Source organism: Saimiri boliviensis, chromosome 2, assembly GCF_048565385.1.
Source record: "Saimiri boliviensis isolate mSaiBol1 chromosome 2, mSaiBol1.pri, whole genome shotgun sequence".
Taxonomy (NCBI): domain Eukaryota; kingdom Metazoa; phylum Chordata; class Mammalia; order Primates; family Cebidae; genus Saimiri; species Saimiri boliviensis.
Window position 1 is genome coordinate 73,956,840 of NC_133450.1, and position 23,008 is coordinate 73,979,847.

The window sequence follows — 23,008 nt, forward strand, 5'->3', positions numbered from 1 at the left end:
AAAACTGCCTTCTGTGGACTGAGGATCAGTGACTTTGTTTCCCTCTAAGTCCAGGGCTGGAGGAAGCTTGTCAGCAGGCCCCTTCCCGGAAGACACCACATCCACACCTGCCACTGCCCACAGTGGACTGGACCCTCGGCCTCATGTTCCCCAGTGGTAAACCCCAGTAGATCTCCCGATCCTCCCAGCTCCTGTGGAGCCCTTTCCTTCCCCTCCCTCCCTCCCTCCCTCCCTCCCTCCCTCCCTCCCTCCCTCCCTTACTTCCTTCCTTTCTCCCTCCCTCCCTTCTTTCCTTCTTTCCTTCCTTCCTTGCTTTCTGTCTTTCTTTCTTTCTTCTACAAGTAAACCTTATTTTATAGAATATAATATTAAGTTTCACAATGAGCATTTGACTTCAATAATCATTTAAATTAGGAATATATGTATGTGCAGTCACTTGAGATATTCTATAGTTTAGGGTTGGTAGAAGCTTCGTCTAAAAGTTTTTGTTCCCCTTTCGGAAAAAGCGGCCTTTCCCCGTGCCTGGTAAGAAGCACTGCCAATGGGAGTTGGAAGAAGCTCATAATCCACCTTGGAATTCCAGTTTGTCTGTGAGAGGCCGATTTCTGTATTCTAGAAAAATAGTCTTCTCCTTTAGTGCATTCATTCTTCCCTGTGGGAGATGCTGGCACTCTCCTCATCCACTGTCTTTCTGTCTCCTTAACTGCTGCTTATTACATAGAACCATTTTTAAAAATACCATAATACCTTTAAAGAGACCTCTTCTGTTCCCTTACCTGCCCCTAATGTCCACCATTTTGTGGGGAGCATAGGGTGGTGGGAGCCAGGGGACACCACTGCTTAGGCACACATTTGATTTCAGGTACAGAGAATGCAAAAATAAATTCTCTGGAAGGAACACCGTGGGAGTCTGGAGCATTTTCCAAGAGAGGTCCAGGTGCCCTTCAATTCACACAATTCCGTTTATTACGGCGCTGCTCCATGAGAATGAACATGTGTATGCCCCGTTTCCAGAAGCAGCACCACCTTTCACAGAAAACCCATTACCCTCTCACTTCTTCCATATAACATGTGGTTATGGAGCAGCCGTGGGCCTACTGCGCCCTTGGATACAATGAGAGTCAAAAACACGCCAACAAGCACAAGCATTCCAACGCAGCCAGGCACGACTCGTGCTTCACTCAGGTAAACGTCCTCGAAGAAGGTACCCCCCCCCACCTCTCAGCAGGGTGAGCCCAAGGACAAGCTATCCTCAGGCGGGACACCTCTCCATGCTGCGATCTGCTCCTGAGCTGCACCTGGCAATAAGTGAGAGAGCCCCCGGGCAGCAGCCAATTTATTCACTTTTTTCAAATAGAGAAAGGCACCATGCGGTGGCTCACGCCTGTAATCCCAGCACTTTGGGAGGCTGAGGCGGGTGGATCATGAGGTCAAGAGATCGAGACCATCCTGGTCAACATGGTGAAACCCGGTCTCTACTAAAAATACAAAAAATTAGCTGGGTGTGGTGGCTCGTGCCTGTAGTCCCAGCTACTCAGGAGGCTGAGGCAGGAGAATTGCCTGAACCCAGGAGGCAGAGGTTGCGGTGAGCCAAGATTGTGCCATTGCACTCCAGCCTGGGTAACAAGAGTGAAACTCCGTCTCAAAAAAAAAAAAAAAAAAAAAAAAAATACAAAGAGAAAGGCACCATGGAGACACGCATTTCACATTCACTGAGTGAGAGGGCCCTCCATGGGGCACCCCCATCACGGTGAGTTCCTCTGGGGCAAGGACCCCGTCATGCCTGTTTCTGGATCCCTCAGTCTAGCCCAGGGTCTGGCACAAGCATGACCAGTGCATGAAGGAAGACCTGGGGGACCCTCCCAGGTCCCATATTGGAATTCGATCTGGTTTTCTACCAGCAACTCCATCTCTGTTGTCCACTGCAGCCCAAGGGGAAGCCAGAGGGGAGAGCTCTGAGCACAGCTGGGACGCTGGCCAGACCTGAGTTTGAATCTCTGTTTTGAGACTCTCTGTCAAGTTCTGCTATTTGTGTGCTGTGTGACCCCTGGTTGTGTGGCCTCTCTGAGCCCCACCATCCTCACAAGCAAAAGGGTGGGGGAGTGCCTCTTCTTGGGAGCGTTATGACGATGGGATGTCTTGCCTAGGACCGAGCCAGCCCTTTAGCAAACAGTGTCAAGCCCCAGGAACACTGATGATGTTGACCCTTCCCCTACCTTCATTCACACTAAGAAACTCTACCAGCTAAGTGGCTTTCCAACAGCTAAGTCATCACTGGGATGCTGGGTACCCAAGGCCACAGTCTGGAAAGCCTTTCCAGAAGCTCAGCTTTCTCTCTCCTTCCCCTCCCACTGGCCTTTACTCACTGATTCCCCCAGGTGCTGGTCATGGGTTGTGGCCACACCCAGATGGTGGCTGTTCATGGGACCTGCCAATGGAGGGTTGGTGAGCAAGTACTTGAGTGTCCCCATTTGACAGGTGGGGAAACTGAAGCTTGGAGAGAGGAAGTCAGTGGCTAGCCTGGGATCACATATTCACACGCATTCACTGTGAGAGAAGGACCGAGGATGGCCCCATCTCTAGAGCTTCCCACAATGCCAGCAGTCTAATACGGGTTAACAATGACATTGAACTTCAAACCTGCATCCATGTCACAGAGCCCCACGGGGACAGGGCAGCCAGCTGTCAAATCACAAGCCCAGAGTCTCAAACCCAGGATGTGCCTGGAGTGCTCCCACTGCAGATAGCAAAACCGAAGCCCGAGGCGCCCAACTGGGGCCCCTCAACATCAGAACTCTACCTAGTGCCCAGTCTCATTGCAGGTTTCACGCTGAGCCTCATGGTCAGGCAGAAATCAATCTGTAAGTGGCTTCCACCGGGTGACAAATTTCCTTTTCTGATTTTCAATAAAAACTCAAAAAGGGCAGTATTGCCTAGTGGGCAGACCCAGGTCTGAGTCAGCTCCGCCACCCAGGTGTCACGGCTTCACACCCACTCTCTGCCTTGGTTTCCCCATTTCTATAACGAAGAAGTTAGAGGAGATGATCTCTTGGGATCCCTGGTCCTGGATTGTTAAAGACTGATTTGACCTCAGGTCACCCAAGAAGAACCCATTTCTGGGCCAGTCCGCTCCACACAGAGGCAATGCCAGCCTCCTCTGCCACTTTCCGTGATTCCCCTTAAAGGAGGACAGGGCTGCCTTGCTCTGAGGTCTCTGATGTCCGTGGCCAGTGCTCTTCTTCACATCCGCTAACTGCTCGAAAGCGCTGCATCCAGCACTGCATTAAAAATTAATTACACATGCTATCTTATTGCCAGTGCATAATGTAATGAGCACCAGCTGTGCTAAACAGCCAAACTCCTTTTTAAGACAGCTATAAAAAAAAGAAAGAAAGAAAGAAAAACTGCAGTTCCAAATGCCTCTCCTGTCAGAGCAGAAAAACAGCAACATCTTGTATGGATTTGAACAGAATTCTTTGATTTAGCTCTGCCTTCAGAACGTCTCTGAAGGGCCAGCTAGGAGAGTGGAATGGAATCTAGAGAGGCTGCAGCCCTCTCCGCTCAGGGATTTGCTGGGCCTCTTTTATCTAAGGACAGCCATGCTGGTAGGTGCTCCAACCCCAACAGAGCCACAGTGGATCCCTTCTGTCCCCCCAACTCCCCAGCTCCTCTGGCCCCCGCTGGTACTGTAGGAAATGTCACTTTCCAGCTACATGGGACAGGGGACTTTCTGGCACCCACCAAGCCCTGCCACCCTTGGCCACCTCCAGCAATCTGAGAATCAGTTTCCCCACCCCTGGGGGCCTTGCAGCTCTCCATGGCTTCTCCTGGCACTTTCTCTGGTCACAGAAACAGGTGTCTGGGTTCTCCAGGCAGGTGGGCATGGACAGCCTCTGCAGCAGTGTGACCTCAAGAAGTAGGCAGATGCCAGGGAAGAATCCATGGAGCTTGCACGCAGGAATAGCGACAACGCTGTAAATGCTGGGTTGAGGATGCTGGGACCACCGGCCCTTGGGCAATGTAGACATTGCAAGCCATACAGATGACTCTCTAAATTGTTAATAACTCCCCTGAAAGTCCTTTTCCTACATCGAGCCAACCCCCATCAACACTGCGTCCCGGTCTGGTCAGCCCAGAAGTGTCTTAACAACAAACGTTACTTTGCAAAGGGAATCCCATGAGCACGTTTTCCAACCTCCTCACGACGGAGCTCTGCTGTCCTCACACACTCACTCACACGGTTCCTTTTGTCTTCATCACCATACTCACCCCTCCCTCCAGAGTCTCAGTGGCTGATCTAACGCCCTCCTGGAGTGCCTCTGGCACCCTCTGCACCGGAATCAAGGCAGCACATCGGCAGGGGCCTGGTGAGGTTGCCATCGCTGCCCGCATCACTGCGTGGCTTCCCATGGATCCTCCGGTGTTAATCAAACCCAGTCCAGAATGAAACTACAGCTTGCTTCTTGTTCTGGTATGAAATGTGCAAAGCACAGACCATATCATTAACATAAAACTTCCACAAATAAGGCCACTTTCCAGACAGACTGTATTAATTGCATCAGGCTTCCACAGCTAGGGTGGTCTAATCCACGGTGCCCCATTGGACGGCTCTGGTTATAAAACCAACACAAAATGAACACTGGGATATAATTGAAGGAGGAGAAAAGGATAAATTCTATGGTTAAACCCTACTATTTACTTACAGGTATTCTTTTATCTTTATTGTCCCTTTAACCCATGCCAAGAAACCCCAGACTAGTTAAATAACACAGCAAGCACAATTTCAGTAGAAAAGTAAATTGAATTTAACTTTACAAGATTGCCCTGTGATTTCAGCATATACTAATGACTGCAACTGACTCCCTCTATTAAAGCCAAACACTTCCACTTCCCCGAGCTGGGATCCTGTGTGTTCTTGCTTGAGACCTTGAACTTCACCAAGTGCACGTATTAATCACTGTGGCTGATGACCATTTGCAGCTTTTAAATATGTAATGAAGTGTCTCCGTTCCTATTCCACCTCCCAACGCTGATACATGATCTGAGCCAGCCAAAAGGCTAAATACTTTTAAGAATGGAAACCGAGGATCCAGCTCGAAGTGAGACCTGACAGGGCGTCAATGTCGTGAAATCCATTCTGCCTGTCCACGGACCCTAACTTCTATAGGACTCACCCAGCATGTGGCGTTGTTCTCAGCATCTGGCCCGTAGGATCTCACGGGATGCCCAGAACAACCCTTCAGAATGTGTCCTATTCTTAGCTCCATTTCATATGTGGAAACTGAGGAATGGGGAGGGGAAATGACTACACGGAGCAGAAGAGCCTTCACCCCCAAGCAGTCACATACGCTTGACGACGACTACTTTCCGATCGTGGAAGCTTGAGAACAGGGAAGGGTACCAGGATGGGGGGCACAAAGCCCAAGAGTGTCCAAACCGTTCTCTGAAAGCCCAACGCCCCACCCTGGGAGCCTAGCTAGCCCCACGCTCACTCCATTCACAGTAGCTCCACATCGATCTCTCTCAGAGAATAACACAGGAGCCTCGTCTTCAAATGTTACATACATATACTTGTACATACATACGTGTATATGTACAGAAGGGGAAACTGAGCAATGACTTCTTTAAAGCCCCTGGCCAGTTGAAGCAAAGACCAGGACCACAGTCTGAGACTCTTGATCCCACAGCCACTGTGCCAAATCTGCTATGTGGGATTTCTCAGGGAAGAAATTTCAGTTCCCAGGAATGCCTAGACCCAAAGCCCTACTTTCCTTCAGCAGAGTCAAAAAGAGTCCCTTCTCCCCACTGTGACCATTGGAAGGAGTCTAGGGTTGGGGTCCTGAGAGGCAGGGCCGCCTGGGATGCCACCAGCCCAGCGTGTGCACAAACACATATACCTGTATGGTTTCCTCCCCTGTAAAATCACATCCTTCTATAAATAACTACAGATTCTGTAACAAGCATGCAATTAACCTGCGTGAAACACGTTTACACTGGGGTTCTTCATGTTAATTTGAAGAGATGGGTTCAATGCATCCTGATCCGAAAAGGGGCAAAACCAAGCAAGGACGGCAGGCCCGTTCCATCTTTACAGAGGCCAGCTTCTTCCTAACGGGTTACTGGGAGCTTAACGACTCCGTTCCAACTACTCATTCAACAGGCACTAAAAACACTTGAGCAAACAACCCAGTGCCAGGGACACAAACCACAAAGGGACAAGAACCATCAGACTAGGATAGTTTCAGGTATCGAAATTGATCGAGAACATGGCGGTGCAAGCTGGTGTGGGCCAATGAACTGGGACCGAATGAAAAGAGAGAACTCTACTGGACATGGTGGCAGAGGGCAGGAGGTAACAGCAGCCCCTTAGAAGGGTGTCCTGGAGCGGTCCTAGGGGCTCAGCCTCCTGTAGTCCTAACCCCAGGAACAGGACACTGCCCTTCCTCATGCCCCTCCCAGAGCACTGCAGCCAAGAATGGGTTGCTCACAGGCTCTGAGTCCTGGAAGCTCTCAAGGCCTAAAATCCAAAAAGGCCTCTAATGCCAAAAGAAGAGCCAAAGCCAAAGATGTGGCAGGTGCTGGATGCAGAGCCTGGCATCAAATCCCACCTCTGCCACTCCCTCCTCTCTGCTCCTCCTCCTCATTACGAAGGTCCCCACTCCTACACTGCACTGCAGGAGGGCAGGGACCTGCCTGCTGACTCTTCCTGGGTGTGCACAGTGCTACAAATTAGGTGCCCTCCCAATGGCTTCAAGCTAAAGAATGAATGAATGGATAGATAAATGGATGGATGGCTGGATGGATGGATGGATGGATGGATGGATGGACAGAAGGCTGGAAGGATGGATGGATGGATGGGTGGATGGATAGATGGATGGATGGATGGATGGATGGATGGATGGATGGATGGATGGATGGACAGATGGATGAATGGACAGATGGACTGATCGATGGACAGACGGATGGATGGATGGATGGATGGTTGGATGGATGGACAGATGGACGAATGGATGAATGGATGGATGGATGGATGGATGGATGGATGGATGGATGGACGATGGATGGATGTGAGCTGTGAGACCTCAACATTTCTGAGCATCATTTTCTTATCTGCAAAATAAGGAGAGTAAAGCATTAGGTTGCTTTGAGGGTTAAATTCCAGAAGGCGCACAAATGCCCAGCACAGTATAGCACATAGAAGGCCCTTCACACACAGTCCTCATAAGGATCCCAGTGGCATATATGAGGACTTGCTGTTGGCAGAGTCCACCAGAGCCAAGGCACTGGAAAGTCCATTCGACCTCCCATGGATGTGATCAGAGGCAGCATGGTTCCACGGGAAGAGGGGTGGCCTTTCAGAAGGCATCCAAGGACAAATCCCAGTTCTGCCTCCCTGACCAGCCACTCTCCCTCCCCAAGCCTTTGCTTCTCCATCTGCGAAATGGGGATGGTAACAGCTCCTGCTCAGCACCATACAAAGATGCTAAGTGGGCCTGGCCACTTAAGGGAGGGGCTCAGTCCTCTAGCTGAGTCTCATCTACTTTGGCAACTTCGCAGCAGGGCCAACAGAGGGTTAAGCAAAGCCCTGGATGAGCCTCTGACAAGATCAGATTTCTGTGCTGCCGCAGAACTTGACCGAGTCCAGTAATAAACACACAGGCTGATCTTTGATAGCACGGCCCCCCCAGTGGCTGCAGAGGCTGCAGCGCTAATGACAGGAAGCCGTGAGAACAGGGCAACCACCCAGAGGAAGCAGGCACCCCTTGCTCAACAAGCAGGGCCTCCTACAGCCTCAGAAGAGATTTATTGAGCCAGGACAGGAGGCCTGAGCACCTGGGGACCAGCACAGCCTAGAACAGGGAGATAGCGTCTTCGCAAGTGGTTCTGACTCCTTCCCCAGAGATTTTGGGTTTTGCTTTGTGCATTTAAGACATAAGCCCAGTAAGAAGCCAGAACTCCGCCTTGGAAGCCAGATCCTATAGTGTCACCACCTGTCACAGCAGGGAGGGTATACTAAAGGCTCCAGGCCACCCTACTAGGGAGCTCTGGAGCCCAGGGAGCTCTGGACCCTGGAGCAGGGGCTTCCTGTTGCCTTTTACAGAGTTGTGGCTGTGGCCTTCTGCAGAGCTGTGGCTCCAACAGGGACCATCCCTGGGGAGAGCTTCAATTCAAAACAAAACCTGCCCAATAAAAACAGTTTTCCTTTCACAACTCAAGTCAGAGAAAGCCTGCACCATGCCTGGTGACAAAGCAGGGACCAATCAAATCTGCCCCAGCTCTGCACCCACCCTCTCTCCTTTCCTGCCCCTGCCACAGCAACCAGGCCACGGCCGCTTGCCACATGTGTCTGTGTCAGCATCCTGGCTTGTGTGACCACAGCGCTTTCACACCAAGCCCTGCTGAGACGCTGCGGGGACAGACTTGCGAGAGGGCCGTTTGCCTCTGCTCCGACTTTCCAGGGACCCCAAGAATTCCCAGAGACCCTAGGTGGAACAAGATCTTGGGTTCCACCTGGGGAGAGGCAGAGCACGTAGAGCAGGACAGGGCTGTGTGGCCACCCTGCCCCATCTGCCCACCTGCAGAATGGGCAGCGACACCGCCCTCCCAGGAGAGCAGGACGAGTCGGCACAAACACAGCTGTGTCTGGATCTGGCCCAGAGCTGGACGCGCAGCAGGTACTCAGCCCCCACCCCTGCCCCTCACACACCCGCCAGGGTTTCACTCCCTCTCGTGGCCACAGCTTTGTAAGAGGCTCCTTTTGAGCCACTTTCTTTTTCAAAGTTAATGGGCAACACATTCTCCCAAAGAGAAACTCAGCATTTTGGACGGCTCCAGCAATGTACACAGACAAGCAAGGAATCCTCCCCTAGCCTTGTCTTGGCGGGGCAGGGGGTTGTCTGGGGTGGGGAAGGGTTGGCAGTGGCAAGGGCAGAAGAAAACCTCAGATGTTAAGTGTTATCCAATTAAGCTGCCGCTAAACAACCCAAAGAACGGGATTGGGAGGCTAGGGAAGCATTCTGGGAACAAGACTCTCAGAACGGGTGGCGGCACGGTGGGGACTCCTGCCACGGGGCACCGGGCACTGGCTCGTAGTTCAGTGAACATCCTTCACCACTTCCCCTGGCACCCCAAAAAGCCTTCTGGGTGGGAGCTGCCCTTCCTCCCTGGGTCCCCACCTTGCTCCAGCGCTGCCCACGGCACACCCCGCCATCCCCGGGGGCCCACCCCCCACCGCCACGTCGTCTGTTACCTGACAACTGACACTGGCATCCAAAGGGAGCCTCCGTCTGACCCTCACCCTGAGTCCCGTCACCCGAGACCGGGCGCGCGCTGCAGCACGGCAGGGGGAGGCAGGGCGGGAGAGCGCCCAGGGCCCGCAGAGGTGAAGTGATCACGGATGAGTGAGGGTGGGAGGAGGCGGTTATGGGGGCCACCGCTGGCAGCTGGGCAGGCCTGCACGGCCCTGGAGAAAAAACAATAGAAAAGACTGGTCAGTCGGGCCCTGGACCGTGTGAGGGGCACGGGGTGGGACGGGGCCCGGGGCATGGGGCTCTGCTCAGGCCACCCTTCGGGGGTGGGAGGCCCCAGGGGTGCCAGGCCCAGCAGGGAAGGCAATCGGGACACAGGCAGAGGAATGGGCTTGGAGAGGTGGGCAGGGGGCTCTGGGAAGGGACCTGTTTCCACAGCTGCCAGGCTGGGCTGTCGAGGAGGCAGGACCCCGCCTCTGGGGGCCTCGTGCCGGGGGCTGGGCGAATGGGGGCTGTGAGGGCCCTGCTCTCAGGAAGGACCCCACACGTGGGGGCTTCTGGAGCAATCAAGCAGGTTCCATTTGGGATCTGTTTCCAAAACTTTGGGCTACCCCTCCCTGGAAGAGCTGGGAAGCTCAGCGCCTCCCCCGTATGCTGTCTCAGGACGGGCTGTTGGTACAGGCCAAGGAGAGCTCGGCCCGCCTCCAGGTGTCTGGGCACGGCGAGCCTCCCGGCTTGCAGACTGCCTGTGGAGGCTCCCTCCAGCCCCAAGCACCGAGCATGTGCACCCCAGCCCCAACGCCCTTCGGAAGGCTTTTGCACCCCCACAACACCCCAAGAAAACCCTGGTGCCACTCAGCCCCTCCTAACATCTCAGCCTGGCTTGGGAGGCCTCCCGCCATGTGACAGAGCAAGGACACAGGGCCAGGCCCGGCCCCGCCTCTGCCCAGCCCCACAGCTCGCTCAGCTCCCTGGCAAGGCCTGCGTTTGATTTAGCCGTTTATCTTAAATGGCTAAGAGACCACCAGGGCAAAACATTTGTGTGAAGCCCTTGCCAAAACCACAAGTGAAGAAGCCCAAATTCCCTGGGCAAATAATTGAACAGGAAAGCATCAGAGAGACAAAAAGGAAACGTCAACAAGAGGACGGGCAGCTGGGCCGGCCGGCTCTGGCAGGGAGGCCCAGCACAGGTCTGCACGGCTGGGGATCTGTCCACTCCAGGGCCCCCACGTGAATCCCCCCAGCCCAAGAAGAGCCACGGGGCCCTGCGAGCCAGGAGCCTGTCAGTCTTCACTGGACTGAACTTCCTAACACACTCACGGGGGGTGAAACTTAGGATACCCATTGCACAGAAAACTGCAGACATCAGCAGCCGCATCCAAACCCCAGCTGTCTGGCCCCAGAACCAGGGCTCTTTCTCTGTACCCTGGTTTCCCTAAAACGTGGGTTATCCAGGATTGAGGCATTGGGGCATTGAACAAGACCCCCTGCTTAGGGACTGCCAACTGTCAGTGTCCCGTCAAGAGGTCAAAGCTAAGGCCAACACTGCTCGGACCCCTCTGGGCCAACGAAGACCTCGTATTAGGTTAGGCCTAAGGCCCAGGGTGTTTCTGAGCTAGGGTTAGCCCTGGGGGGACGTGGCTGAGGAACCTGTAAACCGTTTCAGTCTCAAATGCTGATGGGAAGGCCATGTTCTAGATTTAGTGCCATTCCTCAAGGAAGGTCAGTCAGCACCTGTCCCCTCCTGGAAGCCTGCCCTGGCCTGAACCTCCCTGGCCTGCACGCTGCATGTGATCCTGTCCACTGGTGGTCTCAAATCCCTATGTAGGCCTTCCCTGCAGACCACTGAGGACTCTGAGTCATCCATCATCATGACAGCCACCTCGATCAGCAAACATCCACATTCTGCTGGGGGGAAACTGAGGCTCAGGGATATCTGAGACTGGAACCCAGCTGTGTCTCCAAAGCCCGCAATGCTCCTTCCCTTTAGAGCTGCAGTGAATGGGGTAAAGGCACCAGGGCTCCTGGGATCTCTAGTCAGGGGAGGAGGGCTGAGATCCTGGGCTCAATCCAGCCATTGGTAGCTGCAAAGGCCAAACCCAAGCTCCGGTTCCTGGGTTCTGGGTGAAGCCGTAACACAACCAGCACCATTTATCATGATGGAGAAACCAGCAAAAGCACCTCGAGGCCTGGTAAGGTTGTCCCAGGTGCTAAGGAGCTGACTCTGTCTCCGTGGCGGGAGGAACAGTTGGAGAACTGCTAGAACACAGGCATCTGGCCCCACCCTTCTCATGGAAGGGTCCAAGGTGGGGCTCAAGCCAGGTTCTGTAAAGGCGATGTCACACACCACGAGATGCGCCCTGCATAGGGGTCGGGGGCTGGGCCGCCCTGGACAGATTCCCCAGGGCCTCATTAGGAACTCTGACCTTCCCGGGGGCCAGCTCAACTGAGGCCGAGGGGAGGGGGACAACCTCGAGAGGGGCTTCAAATCCCAAGCTCTTCGGGGCCTCTCTGGGGCTCTCAGAGCACCTTCTACCCTGGGAGGGTTTCCCCATGGGGCAGCTTAAACCCAGAGCGCTGCCCAAAGGTGGAACTCAAGAAATCTGAAACTATTGCAAAAGCCCAAAGTGATGAAAGGACCCACATCCTGCATGATTCCAGGGATATGAAATGTTCTGAAGCGGCAAATCCATGGACACTGAAAGTAGCGGTTGCCAGGGACTGGGGAGCTGGGGGGACAAGAAGGGAGGCGAGTGGGTACCGAGTTCCTTCGGGATGTAATGAAAATGCTCAGGACTTAGGAGTGATGGCTGCATGACACTGTGCCTAGACTCAAAACCGCTGACCATACACTTTAAAACGGTCAACTTTACATCACGTGACTCTTAACTTGGAAAAACAGCCTCAGTACCTGTCCCAGCCTACTTCCCAGCCCCCATCCTTCCTCAGAGGAGGGGTATCTGCCTTTAAAAGTGCAGCTGGGAAATCCAGAAAGCACTTAAGGAGCCCTTGAGGCCTGGGGACAGGGTTTGCAGCCACACATGCACACACAGGAAGCCACCGGAGCTCCCAGGCCACACAGCCTTCAGGACCGAGAGGCCTGGATTCAAAGTCCTCCTCAGCCGTCTCCTGGCCTCCTGGTTGAAGGTGAGTCACTTTCTCAGAGCCTCAACTCCCTCAGCTTTAAAGGAAGGGTCAGGCCAGCCCTGTACCAGAACCAGGGACAGAGGAAGCACGCAGCAAAGGGTCACCATCCTCTCACTTTCCATTCTGATACCTGCCCCACTCCCTATGGTCCTTTCCAGGGCACCAGCACTGCCCAGCAAAGAAAGCAAGAGGATGTGCTCTGAACACAGCAAAGCCTGCTGCAGAGGCCTGCAAGACACTAGTAAAAGAACGCTTTCTTTGGAGGTCTATGCACACACAAAAAAAGTTTAAACACAAGGCCCCTAAAATGCTTCTTAGGCTCCAAAACATGGCAATGATACGTATATAAGCTCATTCTTGATGCCTTCATGGGTTTAAGCATTCCACAGGGATCTGTCACCGGTCTCCCTTCTGGAGGGACTTTGTAGATGCTCCTGCTCTGTGCCTCACGCATGCGCACTCACACAGGAACACGCCCACCGCCCAGGAGCGTGGAGACACAAAAACGCCTGGAAAAGCCCCAGCCCGGTTTCGGGGGGATTTCAAGCCTTCCCCACCCCTGAAGCCTCTGGAACATCCCCTCCCAAATGGAAGGATTACAGATTCCACGTTCGGAGCTAGAGAGAGGTGGTCAGGAATACACTGCGCAGGAGACGTGTATTTTTCTCCCTACTGCTGCCTTTCAATTGATACATTTTTTTAAGCAGAGAACTCCTACTGATAGTGCAGAAATGAGTCATAGATCAAGGAAGGAGACAGCCAGGGAGGCAGCGCGTGTGAGTGAGGGACACTGGCAAGGGAACCTGACAGTCCCCGCGCCCCCTCCCCCCATGCCAAGACATTAATTCTCACAAGTCGGAGAAAATTACTATGCATGAATGCAAAAAGCATGATCAGGAGTAATTAACATGGCTTCATATGCAAATTTTATTAATGCAGAAGTACAAAGTCATTATGCAAATGAAACTTACGTCAACTCTCTTGACAAATATTCATCTCTGAGGCTCAAGTTTCTCCCTTTTTATTTATTTATTTAATTTTCTCTCCCCCCCACCCTTTTATCTTGGGCATTTTTTTTTTTTTTTTTGGTGGGGGGAAGGACAGGGTCGGGGGGAGAGGTGGCGCCGGTGGACACTACAGGGGCGGCAGCAGCAAGCCGCAAGGACTGTTTGACAAGTTTGCAAAGTTGTTTTCCAACCAGAGAAATTTATTCTTGCATTGTTGATTTTTTTTTTTTTTTGGTTGTTGGCAGGTACAAGACAGCTCATAGGAGAAGGGAAAAAATTTTTTTAAATAAAAAAAAAAAAAAGCTCTGGGCAGCAGGCAGCCAATCAAAACGCCAGAGCCTGTAATGAGGGCGATTGATGGCTGTTTGGCTTTTACTGCAGGGTAATGAACTAGAATCCAGTCTGAGGAGGGGGAAAAATATGAATATTCATGAGACCGTGCTCCTGCCTTTGATGATTAAAGAAATTTTTAATATTCAAATAAGCGCTTGCCAAGTGATTAACAAAGAACAAGCACGCAGAAATATGGAAATGGGAGCCGGGAAAGATTTGAGAGGCGAGCGTACTGTGCAGGAAAGGCAGCGCCAAATTTCATAAACAAGATAGGCAGATAACCCAATTCGCACACGGGCAAATAAAAATATTTCTTTCTGATCACTTAAATATTTTGCCAGCTATTTTGTCTTAAGGTTGATAAAAAAAAAATGCTATGTATTAAGAGGGTGAGGGGGAAAGACATCACATGAAGTCAAATGCCTTGCTCACATTTAAAAATCATTATCCTGATCCTAGCTCATCTCTTCCCACCCCAACGGGAAATTGGGATTCTTTTTCCGGTTTGCTGCAGAGGGCAGATGGAGGAGAAGCCAGCACAGACTTTAAACCCCAATGCTTGAAATTCAGGCCTGCCGGTTCTGGGCAGGCACCGCCATGGATTGTGGTCATCTGGTGCTTCTAGGCTGGTCCAGAGGGAACAGTGATGTCTAGCGGGAAGCGGGTGTAATGCTGGCGCCTGGAGTCTGTAGAGCTCAGGCCTCCTGGAGGCTCAGGCCCTGGGGTAAACACAAGGAGAAGGTGGTCTTCAGGAGAGCAGGGTGGTGGAGGGGCTCCTAAGAGGCTGAAAGGACCCAGACCTTCAGCACAGGGCCTGGCCCCGGGGTCTTCGGGGCCATGAGGAAAAGCACCCTCCATCCATCCCACCGGCTCCAAGATCTGTCTGCTAAGCCTGCATGCTCATATTTTAACAGCTCCACCATGGGTTCACATTGAAGCACATAATAACAGTATTAGCTGGTAAAATGATCCTGCAGTTAAAATACATCTAATTAGCAGCCCATGACATCCATTTTGGCAATTTCCTATTTGAAAGAAGTGGAGTGCTACCTTACACGAGACAGGCACTGGGTGTTCACCTGACAAGACCGGCCTTCTCATCATTCGTCTTTTCCTCAATCCCTTTTTTGGGGAGGCTGTGGGGGGTGTTGAGGGGGAGTAGCTGAGACAATAGGAAAAGAGAAGAACAATTCTAGGGAGCCTTCTTCGTTGCTCAATTTCAGAGCTACACAGGTCTCTGGGGTGGGATGGGACTCAAAAAATAAATTCCTTCACTCCACAGGTATTATTTCATTTCTTTTTTTTTTTTTTTTTTTTTTAGCTTGTAATTACCAAAGTCTGGGAACCAGCAATGACTGGAACTTGTTTTCCATTTCCTTGAAAAATATGCAACAACAATCATAATAATAATAAAGTGAAAGGGAAAGCCAAGCGTTGATATAAACACATAGGTTACCACGAAAATCTGCAAGTCTAGGGCGGATCCCCAAGTCAGAACCAGAGGGGGAGTGGGTGTGCCACGTGGCTCAGCTCACTGCCTCGGAGCATTTGGGGGACCTAGAAATGCCAGGCAGGGCGACGGGGCTCCCCAAGTCCCACCTCCCACTCCTGGATTCTCATTCTCCGTGAGACGCCACTGTTCTGTCTGGTCACCCAATGGCCACTACAGGTCCCCAGTCCCTTGCTGCCATGGGTTTTGGTTTAGGGGTGAATATGTAGGTGTCTTTGAAAAGATTAGCAATGAAAACGGAAAATGAGGTCTCTCAAGGTTGTGCACAGCTGTGTTTAAAGAGTTCCTTCGGGGTCATTACATGGGAGACATAAAATAGTTCGAATCTACGTATGGCTTCTACATGGGCAGCCGGCTGAAAGCCAGCAGTCACTGCAAGTGGCTGGGAGGGGAAGAATTCAGACGCAGGTGAAAGAGCCTCTCCAGCATCCCTCATCAACCATCTAGGCCCTGGTGGACCCAGAGAGGGTCACTGAGGGGTGCCAGGCTGCAGGAAGGGAGGTGGGCTCGCCAGCGCCCTCCAGGAACATGGGTAACCGCTCATCTTCGGGCTTGAGATCACTTCTACCATCACTTCCACAAATGACCATCCAGAGATCCCCACAGGCCACCCACAGGCCCCCCACAACGCCTTGTGACCACCAAGGTATCTCTCTGCACCCACCGCAAGAAGGCTTGGCCATGAGCGAGACTAGAAGCCCACCTCGGGGAGCACCCTGAGCCAGGTTGCCCTCCTCTAAGCACTTCCGAAATCTGTCCTGGTGAATCACCATTCACACTATTTTCGCTCCCCAACACGCTGTCCATCTAACATCCCAGAAAATGGGGAGGTAGAGCAGAGGAATGACCGTGTCCCTCAACAATGTTACCAAAACCTTTCTCCTCCTTCCGCCAGAGATTCGAAATGGAAAATGCCCCCTAGCAGCTGTGGCTTGTCATTTAGAAGGACACACTTGGGCACACCCCTCCCCCAGGTCCAAAAACACCTGCTTCATTGACTGCCAACTCCAATTTCCTCAAGATGCAGGCCACTGAAATATCCAAGGCTGCTGATCCCCTTTCTGCACCCTGAGCCAAGGATGGTGAGGTTCTATCACTAATTCCAACACCAAGGCCTCTGTGAGGGAGCAGAGGACATTTCAGATGTTGCTGAGAAGGAAGGGCATCCCTCAGCCATCTTCTGTGAATCACAGAGGTGGAGGTGGCTGGCCATTCCAGCCCCTAAGTGGGCATCTGCTGGGGGTAGGAGAGACAGTAAGGGACACGAAGCTTGGAGTCTTTTGCTTATCTCTGGGGAGAACCCTGGCGTGCTCTGAACTATCAGAATGCAACCAAACCACGTCCACTTGCCCTCCAGCCGGACACTGGTCATTCCCTTCCTCCCATGCACCATGCCTCGGGACACATATAGAAAAATGAATATAACTCCTCTGAGCTGACCTCAGGCAGGCAGGGTCCACCAAATCGGGACCCACAATCCTGGAAGAGGCAGGCCTGAGGACAACAGAAGGTGAAGCCCTGTGTCACACTGGTTAGAAAATGTGTGCATGCACATCTATTACCTCTAAGAGAGCTTCTATATACGTACACATATGCACATACACACACAAACACTCATCTATCGGCAACGTGGGCATGTTAAGATGTTCTGGGTGCATCCAACCAGAGTCCATAGAGGCCATGGAGAAATCGCAGCTGAGAGATTCTCTATATCTCACCAGCAAAACCAGCCAGTCATACCTGGCAGAGGAATTGCCCCTTTTCCTCCTGATTCAGGTTTTCTGATCTCAGGTGCGGTCGCCACTCCAACCTTCAGCAGTCTCTGCTCTCTAAGACAACCTAATCCAAGATCCTTCAGGAATTTTATCTCTGGATGCGTACAGAGCCACGAACAGTATACTCCGTGTCACCTGCATAAAGCATAACTTGACGAAGAATGAAGGCAGGCTACAAGGCGAAGTGAAGCGTTTGATAAATCATTTGGATTCCAAGCATAAAGAGTGTAGAACTTGGGATTGGGACCCGTAGCCTTTCCCAGATGGAACTAGGGGGCTGGATTCCAGTGAAAGCTTGGCCAGGCATCCCTTAGATATGTTCCTATGTCTTCATCAATTTAGAGCTGAGGGTGGGGGTGGGGGTGGAAACACACAGTTAAGATAGAAGTCACATGTCACACAAGGCCAAACCCAGGAAACTCATCTTCAGATTGGGTGCCTACAGGGAGTTTTAAACTAAGGATACCTTTTTCTAACCCCTCAGCATCCACCGTCCCTGACCTTGGAAGAATGCCCCGGAAAACACTGAATCCTGATGCATGTTAAAAATCCAGCCCTCTATAAAACATGTTTAAAAACTGGTGAGTTCAGGAAGTTGTTGTGGTTCCAAGGTCCCACAGGTTCCACTAGTGGCTTCTGCTCAGCAGCCATGCTCAGACAGCGCAGTGGAATAAACAGAAGGAGGAAGGCTGGGCTTCGAGAATCCCGGAGAATTAAGAATGAAAATACACGGCACAGCCAATAAAAAGAACATAAAGAAAACAGAGTGCCCAGCAAGGAGGTTATCGGGATGACTCAAGCCCAAAGCAGCCAGAAAAGGGGACAGAAATTTCAGGTGCAGATGGAGTCATGGATGTGAGCAATGTAAGCACCATCGACCTTTTTAAGATCAGACCATAAAACTCTACCTGAGCAATCAGGCAGCAGACAACCACAGGGCAGGCAGGGTTTCTTGTTTCAGATGGAACAGAAATAAACTTGGCTAGTAGAAGGTTAAAAAAAGAAAAAAGAAAGAAAAAGAAAAGAAATCAAATAGTAAAAAGGAGGACCCTGCTATAGTTTAAATGCACATTTTGTTTTGGGTTGCATTTAATAGAATTATAGGCAATTGCTTTTTACTATTGTAATAAAAAAATATCCAGCTCTCCCCTGGATTCTGTTGATGATTAAATCTCTTTTTTCCCTTTCATTTCTTTTTTCCTTTTTCTAATGGACTTATAGAATACTGAGGTTCAGTGCTTTGCATTACATAAGAACAAAATCTTTCTATGGCCTCTTTATGTTCCTAAGCCAAGTCTGAAATGTCACTGACTAAGAAATTGAACAGGCCTGTAATTACTTTCAACAAAGTAGTTCCTTGAACTGAGTTTTCTGTATGTAGATGGCATTTAATATACATATTGTAAGCCTTCTTTTCAGCACAGGTAACATTTGATGGCAAAAATCACAGATTTTCTTCTAAGGGAGCAATCTGACAGCTACCTTCGTATTTTTTGACGTGAGATTCATTTTCATCTCCTCACACACTAGCAGTGACGTGCAGTGTGTGCACAACAAAATTTGTAAAAATTAACACTTCGCAGGATTAATTTAATAAAGATTGTTAGCACATTAACACTAGTAACATTGCTCCTTGCGATTCATCTAGCCACGCTCGAGACGCCGTTCTAACAGAGCTTTACATTCAGCTGAGGTTATACCGCTATTTAATGTAATTAAAGAAGCCGGCAGCGCGGTCCTCAATGGAAATATCATTTCTATTGCAGAGTATTCCCATTAGAAATTGGGGAAAATCATAGCACGCTGACTTTGATTTGGTTGTAATTTTTTTTTCCTCGGCTATCTTTGAAACAGAGCTGATGTGCTGGACCTCAGAATTTACTGCAGAAACCCTGCAAAGATTCCACGGTAAGACAAGCTTCTTCTCCCTACAGGAGTGCCCAGTATTTACACGCCACCCACTTGTTTGAGACTGGTTTTTTGTTGTTGTTGTTGTTGTTGCTGTTTTTTAAATCTACAGCCTCTGTTTGGCTGTAATTACCCAGGAAGTTCTCTGCCCAGCACCCCATTATGAAAATGACTTTTCAGATACCCCAAAACAACATCGTAGATAAGAACTCAGGGGCGGGCAGGCCTCCGGGGCCACTCTTACACACAGAAACAATAATCGTGTAGCTAGGATCCCAACAAATTCCAATTCCAGATCGGGATGAGAATCTCGCTGTAATCTCAGGGGAAGAAAGCAGCATCGTTCAGGAAGCCTCAGAGACTAAACAGACAGAAAACCCAAAAGAAGAAGAAAAAAAAAAAAAAATCTTTGCACCACATCACCAAAATGGCAGAGAAAACTAAGTCTTGGGGCTGAGACGAAGGGAACCTGACTCAGCTCCTCCGCCTCTGACAGCTGCCTCCTGCCCCTGGAGCCGCCAAGTGCAAACAAAAATGAGCCCTTTCTTCTCTAAACCTGCTTGCTACAGGTCCCGTGCTGTAAGGGGTGACCAAGCCACTTCTCCCCCCTTCCCTAAGTGCATTTTAATACCCTTATTCTACATCCTAATTTCTTTGAAAAAAACATCAGTGTCACTAAAAAAACGTCACTCTGTTTTGCAAAATCCAGCAGCTTCCTTGGCAGCGAGAAAGGCTGGCTGGCATTATCCCCTCATTTGACAAAACTACTATTTCTGGGCATGTGCTCAAAAGCAGGTAGGAAGCAAATGCTGAGAAATAAGGAAGTAAAAACAGCCAAGAGATTTTTCACTACCGAGAACGCCAAGCGTAAACATGATTTATTTAGCTGTGTTTAACGTGTCTGTCCTCCACTCCGCTACAAGCCCACTTGGGTTTAAGGATCGGGTGGGTAGAAGGCGACAGGAAAAGAGGCGCTGGGAGGACATCGGGGAGAGGGAGCCGGGCAGGCGGCGCTGAAGGGAGACTTCCTGAACGGTTCGGTTCAGAGTTTTAGGAGAACATGAATCTTCTTCCCCAAAATACACGCATGTGTCAAAAGAAGGCAGCACTGATCTGCTAGTTAATTAATTAACGAGCTGCCACTAACAAAAGATGGAAGAGCTCGTTCATCCAGACAATATTTACATGGGTGTCGCGTGATCTTGTCCCCCAGCTTCCCTACCTTTTCTCGCAAACCATGTGGGCTGGGTACAGCGACAGGCGGAGGAGAGGCCCATCAGGTTGGGAGGGTTACAAGTCCAGCCGTGGAGAGGGGAATATCACTGCCTTCCTTGCCCAGCCTTGCATGCCCACGTGGAATATACTTAGATCTGTATTCAATTAAGAAGCACCAGACAGCTCCTGGCTCCCAGCCTGCACCAACGCAGACTCCGGGTATCTGCCGTCCCCCACTCCAGCCCTGAAGCCAGGGAACAGGGGCTCGCTCAAGGCCCCCGTGGGGAAAGGAGAGGGCCACACTCTCCCACCCCTACCCCACAACTCCAGCCCCAAGTCTTGGCCCAGCCAGGGTGAACAAACCCAATATATAAAGAAAGCTTCTGTATTTCTGAACTAACAAGACTAATCCAGAGGTTTCGGGCCCTGCCAGAGGTTATTTTATTAAAACTCTATTTCAAGTCATCCAGCTTTTGCTGAAAAAAAGAACCCAAGCCACTTCCAAAGAAAAGCAACAACCAAAAAGTAAAATGGAGCCCCAACAGGACACTGAGGGCCTCTGGTTTCACCAGCGAAGGCGCATTTCACAGCAGCCAGCTGTGTGCTCCATGGGGGTGAGTGCCAATTTTTGTTAGCTCTGACAGGCGGCGAGAATTTCCTCACCAGTCCGCTTGAGTTCCTTCCTCACCGGCACCTAGCAAGACTGTGCATTTAAAGACTGCCTGCTGTATGCATTCCTCCCCAATCCAAGTCCATATGGCCCCTGCCCAGCTCCTCTCCTTCTGAGGCCTGAGACCAAATATGAGGAAAAATACCTTTTCTGGGGTATTCAGGTCAAGGGCTACAGTAACACTATTCAGTGTCAAGATTTTGAATCATGTGACAATCCCAACAATAAGGAGCTGGGGTGGGGGAACAGTCCTCTAAAATGCATAGGGAGAGGGGGGTGTCTCCTATTGATATCAGGTTCCTAAATCGAAAACCCAAGTCCCCTCCCCACATAAACCTCCTCCCAAAGCTTCTAATTCTTCCCCCTTGCAGTAAAAAAAATTACGCCCTCTACAAGCAGCTATTTGATTCCTTTCCCTTTTGCAAATTAGCCACCCTGCCCCCACGCACTGAACAATAACAGTTCTCCATTTTTATGATGTCTTTGAAATCAGCGATTGCTTCACTCCTACTGAGGGGTTTGTTTTCATATCTGGACAGTGACGGGAAAATAAACAATTGGCTAGCCCCATTTTATAGATGAAGAAACTAACAGATGAACTGGTTTGCTCTGGGCTGTTTAGAAAGGAGATGCATCTGAGACTACCGCATGTCACATGTCAACCTCTAGATTCTGCTGCTCTAACAATGAGATGGTCCCTGATGCTCCAGCAACAACGAATATTGAACCTCTAAGCAGAACTCAGGTGCCACTCTGGAAGCCACCCTCGTAGGAAATCCTATACGAAAATCTAGATCTCTCAAAGCAATAAAATTGAAGATGCTGAACACAGCACCTCCAAAGGAGGCTGCCAATTGCAGTGGTACTTCAACATGATCCAGCTGAAAGAACCCCCCATTTCCAGGCAAATCTCCCACACACTGCTCCTAAAACAAAAGCAAAGCAAGGGCCCTGAAGACACCTGCCAGGGCTGGGAACCACACGCCACAGGGCAGCCCACCCTGCCACTCAGGCGCAGAAAATGTGTGCCCTCAAAGACGCCAGAGCACCCTGAGGGCTTCCAGTTATCCTTAAGGAAGATTCTGAACAAGAACCTTTTACCACACTGTCCAAGCCTTAGCCCAAACCCAGAGGGAGAAATCACCCATAATTCTGATCACCGTTGAGCCGTCAAAATAAAGAAAATGAAAATGAAGAGTCAGCCTCCCCCTCAGTGTACCAGCCAATACTTCAGCAACCGCAGGTTACCTGTCTTTCAAGCAAAACATCAACAATTATCCCCCACACACACCCCTTGTCTCCAAAAGTCCTAAAACGTACATCACTTTAAATGAACTGCAGAGACCTAGGATGGGGCCCCTCAAACACACACACATAATTAGCGTTTCATCTTTCTTTCTGTAAAGGAATCCGGTAACATAAATATTAATCAAAGACGAGGATCTGCCAGTTCGTTTTGGACCATTATGAGTGCCGGATTGTGATCTTTACCCGTATTTACAGATATTCAAAGGCAGATTCTATCTTGTTAGAATTGTTATAAATGGACGTCTGAGAAATCAGCGAGCAAGTTCAGGCAGATATGAAAACCTTCCTGTCCAGGACTGGCAGTAGTTTTGAGTTCCCAAGTGTTGAATTTGTTACCTTTTCCGGAGACCTTTCAAAAAATAAATTGACAAATGCCTTCAGATTCCTCTACGAGAAGAGCTGGCTGCTCAAAGTTCAGGTTAGCTAAATCTGAGATTTTAAAATCAACTCTTACTCAAAACACCATGAAGGTGCCGTTTACACAATAATTTAGCCTTGAGAGCACAGAAAGTGTAATATACTGTTTCGGACCCAAATCATAAATACATATGTATACGCATATTTTTTAAACTACGTTGACTCTTGTTATAGCAAATCTATTCTGTCTGGTTCAGATTTATTTCTGAAAAAAATGGAAAATAGAGATATGGCTCCAATCCTAGCCTGGAAAAGCTGTCACCGTGAAGGTAAACTTTTAATCAGCTACAGGCGAAACAGCATACATTTTTATTTCCAGAGTAACAGCTTTGGGGAAATGTTTGAACGTTTTCTTAAGAGCTTCGTGGTGGATACTCTGCGAGTCCAACCACATTGCTTTTCTGGGTCTTCAAGGGCCTGTTGAAGGGTTTTAAACAATTGGAGGCCAATTTTTAAGGCACAAAACCAGA

The 23,008-nt window shown here is 50.3% G+C and overlaps 1 protein-coding gene across 4 annotated transcripts in view; it reads right to left on the reverse strand.

The window, feature by feature from the left end:
• BCL11B (BCL11 transcription factor B) overlaps positions 1–23,008 on the reverse strand; it is a 99,215-nt gene that overhangs the window by 49,429 nt on the left and 26,778 nt on the right. For 2 of the 4 annotated variants that reach the window (XM_074393589.1, XM_039469419.2), the window contains exon 3: positions 9,251–9,463. The exons of the other annotated variants lie outside the window; for them this stretch is intronic. In XM_074393589.1, the coding sequence (XP_074249690.1) occupies positions 9,251–9,463 (213 nt within the window). The remainder of the gene's footprint in view (positions 1–9,250; positions 9,464–23,008) is intronic. 4 annotated transcript variants of the gene reach the window in all.